The sequence below is a fragment of the Ptychodera flava genome, unplaced genomic scaffold (genome assembly GCF_041260155.1).
Source record: "Ptychodera flava strain L36383 unplaced genomic scaffold, AS_Pfla_20210202 Scaffold_104__1_contigs__length_263549_pilon, whole genome shotgun sequence".
Classification (NCBI taxonomy): Eukaryota; Metazoa; Hemichordata; class Enteropneusta; family Ptychoderidae; genus Ptychodera; species Ptychodera flava.
Genome location: NW_027248286.1, coordinates 224,585 through 231,024, shown reverse-complemented (window position 1 = coordinate 231,024; position 6,440 = coordinate 224,585). Strand labels below are relative to the sequence as shown.

Below are 6,440 nucleotides of genomic sequence, written 5' to 3'. Positions count from 1 at the left end.
CTTTAGACAGCTTGAGGTTTTTATAATACAGCTTTCCATCCCTAATCTCAGATTCCATAGCCAATACATTTAGTGCATCCGGATCAGTAATTTTATTCTCATCTAAGAATTTATTAACCATTCTTAATTTTTCATCTGCTTTAAGTTCAGTCAAACGATCAACCTTTGGGCTAGCAAGGAAAGGATCAGCTTCTGCAAGGGCATTATCATCGTCTATAAAGAATGTTTCAGCAGTAGCGTCATCATCATTTACATTTGCATCATCTAAACCCTGGAGTGATATATCTTCTCTTCCTTCTGCCATATTGTATTTCTATATTACTACAATTATTTTTTATCCCCCCTTACATATACAGTAAAAAATGCACATCTCAGTTGTTGAAAGCGTTGAACAATTGGCTGATTACATAGAAAGAACAAGTGCTGCATATCGACGAAGTTATAAATTAATGGGTCGAATTGATATGGCTCTCAATATTACTAAGGGAATTCTTGTAAGCTCTGCTGTAATAGCAGCAATTCCAACAGTTCCGGTACTGTTAGCCTTAACTCCTATACCTGGTGTCGTTATTGATGTAATACAAGGAAAAACGGGAGTATCAAAAAGAAGAGAGAAATATAAACATTATTACGTTCAATATAAACAGCTGCTTACACAAATACAAGAAAAAGGTGCAACAACAGAAAACGGGTCAGAACTTATTCAGAACATATTTCATCAGGCGCTAGAAATACAAAAACAAGAAGGATTTAGTCCGCCGCTGGAGCGATATCTACGATATTATGGATTGAATGGATATGAAAGTTAGTTAACTTCGTGTCAACATCAGCTAGACTCCGCAACTGACTGACAACGGGGGTAAAAAAGCTCCTTTATATAGGCTAGTTTGATGGTGATGACTCACACGGAATTTCCCGTACATGTATAAACATGTTGTGTGTGACTCAGCAGGGAATTTCCCCGCTTAGTTCAGGACAATGCACTGCTGCGTCAAACCCCTGTTGCGCATGCGTGAGTTCGTATATAGGTCAGGGTCATACTTTAGTTACATGGATGGTTAAATTTTCCTTCGCTCCCTTTAGATAATGAATAAAATGTGTTAAAATTCTTATTTTGTCCTAGAGGTCAATAAATCTTACTACTCACATCATAACATTGGTTTTCTAGAAGCCTTCAAATCTCTTGGTTTTACTAAGCGTCTCTGCCAGCCATTCAATGACATTTCAGCAATTATTCTCCTGTATTTTGTTTTGTAAGATCTATTCTAGAGTATGGCCTCTGTTGTGTGGTCACCCCCCCAGCAGGGCGGTCAGAAAAAATTGAGCGAGTACGAATTAAGTTTGTGAAATACATTTGTCGCAAACTCAATGTTGACTGCAGTTAATCCAGCTACCCATTTTATTGCAGAATTCTGAACATCCCTAAGTTACACAATAGAAGACTAACCCTTGACATGTGCTTTTTATACAAAATAATCCATTCTCATTATGATTCACCAAATATTCTAAATCAAATCTGCTTTATGCCCCCAGTAGAAATTTTCGCAAGAAACCCCTTTTTAAACCAGACTTGCCTACCTGCGATCTACTCTTCCACTCATGAATAATTAATTAGGTTTATGCAAAAATGTAGTTTTATGCAAATTTCCTGTGCGCCCTTGAAAGATGGGTGAATAGATCGCAGGTATATACTGCGATCTATGCTGACTTGCGAGCTATGCTGCCTTGCGATCTACGCTCCACGATTGCAGATTTTCAACCAAATGTAGCCGTACATTCGGTCCGTTTACGGTGCATGATGTAATGGAGGCCCCCGGTGGAGGCCTTCAGCTGATTTATATTTCATTTTCATTTTGTACTTCAGATCCTTACAGCGAGCGCGAGCGTCGTTAGGAGCAAACTACAAATTCGGCAAACTTTGCGTGCTTTTCGCTAATCACCGTTTTCGCTGTAATCTGTTTGCAGCCAGTAATTTTGTTATGACGACTCGGACTGCAAACCTTCAAAATGGGATATTTAAAAATTTCATCTAGCCATCACTTCCTTGCATTGTGTCAAAAACTCTATACTAATGTCTGAGTAAAATAGAGGAAGGTTGCTCCACAATTCTCATTAGTGTATTTTAATGTTTCGTACATGTGGTATGGTTTGATTGTGTATTATTTCGGCATTATTAATATTCATGTTTTATCATGTGTATTGTTTACTATTTGGTATAAGAAATTAGCCATGGTGAGATGGTTGTAATTACTTGCGATGTGAACGTAAGAAACTCATGATGGAATAAATAATGTCCTGACAAAGTTGAAGATGTAAGCATAATCGACACATCCATCCCTTAATAAATCAAATAAATAAAATATTCATCCAATTGGTAGGCCTACAAGTATAGATCAAATTACTACAAGATAGAATTGGGTAGATCGCATGGTTTTCTGTCAAACACACCTGCGATCAATACTTCCCTTCTACGCCACTCCAACACATTACTTTACGGCACACATATCTGTTCTTTCGGTCCTGGTTCACAGAAGAATTGCCACAAGCTAACTGCCACACCTCGATACGTACCGCGAATGTCGCAACATCTAACTTTGATAAATGAAGTCGGCCTATCTAAAGGAAGTTTCGGTCTGATCGCGGAACAATGATCATAATCTTAGACGCAGGTGACTGGGATCTATACTTCCCTCTGCGAGCTACGCTTCTCAAATATATTTTATTATTACCGTTCAATTGATAAATTTGATGTGATATTAAATCATACAAAATACAATTATCTGGGACCGATTATCGATGTCACAAGCTTCGCAAGATACGATTCACTGGCATCACCACAATGGCAGCCGGTGGTCATCGCAGAGAGCATAGCTCAACTCTGCGATCTATACTTCCCTTGCGATCCCCCTCCCCCATCTATACTTCTCTCTGCCACCTACGCTTCTCAAACGTACTATATCATTACAGTTCAATTTATAAACTCAAGTTAATATTAAATCATACTAAAACAATTATCCGGGATCGATGTCGATGGCACAAACCTCGCAAAATACGATTCACTAGCATCACCACATTAGCAGCCAGTGTTGATCGCAGGAAGTATAGCTCGCAGGTAACTCTGCGATCCATCCTTCCCTTGCGATCTATACTTCCCTTTGCTATCTATGCTTCTCCGACCTATTTTATTATTACTATTCAGTTGATAACGATGTAATATTAAATCAGACCTAAACAATTATCCGGGATCGATTGCCTATGCAACAAGCGGCTCGCAACATACGATTCGTTGGCATCACCACAATGGCATGCACATGCAGCAGCCCTGCAGTGTTGATCGCAGGAAGTATAGCTCGCAGTTGTCTCTGCAATCTATACTTCCCTAGCGATCTATACTTCCCTTTACCTCTGTAGGCTTCTCAAACGTATTTTATTATTACTAATCAGTTGATAAATTCGATGTAATACTAAATCACACCAAAACAATTATCTGGGACCGATTATCGATGTCGATGGCACAAACCTCGCAAAATACGATTCACTGTCATCATCACAATAGCAGCCAGTGTTGATCGCAGGAAGTATAGCTCGCAGGTGACTCTGCTCTGCGATCTATACCTCCCTTGCGATCTATACTTCCCTCCGCTATCTATGCTTCTCCAACCTATCTTATTATTACTATTCAGTTGATAAATTCGATGTAATATCAAGTCATACCAAAACAATTATCCGGGATCCATTGTAGTGTCAGGAAGTTTAGCTCGCATGTATCTCTGCGATCTATACTTCCCTCTGCTATGTACGCTTCTCCAACGTGTTTTATTATTACCATTCAGTTGATAAATTAGATATAATATTAAATCATACAAGAAAATTATCAGGGATCGATTATCGATGTCACAAGCCTCGCAAAATACGATTCACTAGCATCACCACAATGGAAGCCAGTGTTGATCGCAGGAAGTATAGCTCGCAGGTAACTCTGCGATCTATACTTCCCTTGCGATCTATACTTCCCTTTGCCTCTAGGCTTCTCCAACGTATTTTATTATTACCGTTCAGTTTATATATTCGATTTAACAATTATCCGAGATCGTTGATTGACCTCGATGCCACAAACATCGCAACATACTATTCATTGGGATCACCGCAATGGCATGCACATGGCAGGCAGTGTTGATCGCAGGAAGTATAAATGTAGCTCGCAGGTAATTCTGCGATCTATACTCCCCTGCGATCTATACTTCTTCCCTTTGTGATCAACACTTCCCAGAAGCATTTTATTGTTTCGTTCGATTGATAATTCAAACTTAATACTAACGTTCGAAAACAATTACACAGGATCAGATAATTTTCGATACCACAAACCCTGCAACATAAAATTCACATCTGTCATGAAATACGACGAGGCTCGATGTCGTTTTCAATACATTTATTACTAGCTCTACGAAAGCTATATACACAACTCAATTGACTGTCGACTAACTACCACGTGTCGCTGTCTCATGTAGTCTTATGTAAAGTAATCTGATACTGATACTGATTAGCATTGTAGTCATGGTAACTCTCAGTAACTCAAGACATCTCCCTTTCTTTTGAGTTCATTTTGAACAGTGTTCGTCATCCAATCATAATGGTCAATACGTTGTTCTGTCCTTGTCCAATTGTCAATAAATTTCTAATGTCGATTGTCGTCCTATTTGCGCAAAATTTCTATTCTACTAAATAGGTTCGCCTAACTAGACTTAGGGGTGGACTATCCTAAGTCGAACAGTTGCCTGGGGATTATTCTGCCCCGCACAAGGCAATCTGGTTGCTATCTACTTAACAGTATTCATCGTAGTATCTCACAGGCTTCTTAACTGCTCTTCCACTCCGGGTTCTGATTACATCTGTTTGTTTTCCCTGAGCTTCTGGCATAGGCGGTGAGATATTTTCAACCGGTGGTTGTTGTTGTTCCACAGTGGGCGTTGACTTCTCCACTGAGGTTGGTGTAACTGGATCTGCTGACTCATCGTTGTCAAACATTGATAGATCCAGGGTCTTCCCCTCTGTTTTGTCTGGCCTTGACACAAATAATAGATATCTTCGGTTTCTTCTCAGAGTACCACTTGGTGTTTGCACAATGTATGAGCGTGGTGCTGTATCCGCTTGCAGTACCCTGGCTGGAGTTTTCCATCCTTTTTCTCCATCCAATTTCACTTGGACGTTGTCTCCAGGTAACAGCTCTGGCAAACTTTTGGCTCCGTGTCTTTTTGTGAATGCTCGCTCGTATGCACTTTTTACCTTTTTATCTGCAGCTCTGACTACTTCCAAGTCAGGTTGTCTTGGCTCTAGTTTTGCTGCTATTGTAGGCAATGTGGTACGAATTTGGCGTCCCATCATCAGTTGACATGGACTCATGCCGGTTGCTGCTATTGGAGTTGCTCGGTAGCTCATTAATGCAAGAAATACGTCATCCTGCTTTAGGATTTTCTTAGTGATGCGTACTCCTCTTTCTGCCTCCCCGTTGGATTGTGGGTAATGTGGACTAGATGTGGCATGTGGTGCATCGAAATCCATACTTCTGCCGAACTCTTGGAAATCTGCTGATGAAAACTGCGGACCATTGTCGGAGAATATTTCTTCTGGAATTCCCCATCGGGCAAACAGATTTTGCAGTTTTCCAATTACTTGTTCGCTGGTTGTACTTGTCATATGTACGATTTCTAAGTATCTGCTGTAGTAGTCCATGACGACCATATATTTCTTATTGTTAAGATCGCATAGATCGACAGCTATTTTCTGCCATGGTCTCTCTGGCAATGGCGTTGCTATCATCGGCTCCTTTCGCTGTGTTGGTTTATTTCCATGCAGAATTTGCAATTAGCTATCTTTCTCTTGATATCACTAGTGATGCCTGGCCACCATACTGCATGGATTGCTCGTTCACGGCATTTTGTCACACCTTGATGTCCCTCGTGGATTTTGTCCAGGACTTCCTCTCTCATTGTGGTTGGTATGACATTCTGTCTTGATAAATGAGTTTGCCATCATTCAATGAAAGCTGGTTTCTCACTGAGTAGTATTGTTGAATTTCGTCTGGCACTTCTTTTGCTCGTTTTGGCCATCCTAGACTGGTATATTCTAGTACTAACCTCAGTTGTTCATCATCCATCGTTGCTTGTCTGATTTCTTCCATCTTGTCTGGTGTTCCTGGTTCCATTGCTTCCAGGTTATCAACATGTGCTTGTATTTCACCTTCCGTATCAGGTTTTTCTATGCACTGAATCGGATTTCTTGACAGTGTGTCGGCTACTACTAATTCTTTTCCAGGTACGTATACTGACTTTGCGTTGAATCGCATCAACCTTAGTAGTAAGCGTTGACATCTTAGTGGTGCTTTGTCGATGTCTTGACTGTTGATCAGTGGTACTAGTGGTTTGTGGTCAGTCTGTAGTATG

General features: G+C 40.3%; 1 protein-coding gene across 1 annotated transcript; it reads right to left on the bottom strand.

The window, feature by feature from the left end:
• Positions 1–4,821: 4,821 nt before the first annotated feature.
• Positions 4,822–5,730, bottom strand: LOC139126592 (uncharacterized). Its single transcript, XM_070692659.1, has one exon. It carries the CDS (start codon positions 5,728–5,730, stop codon positions 4,822–4,824), a length of 909 nt encoding a protein of 302 aa, XP_070548760.1.
• Between the last annotated feature and the right edge of the window lie 710 nt (positions 5,731–6,440).

Coding starts and splice junctions, on each gene's coding strand:
- LOC139126592 (XM_070692659.1), bottom strand. CDS start 5,730: ATGGACTACTACAGCAGATACTTAGAAATCGTACATATGACAAGTACA.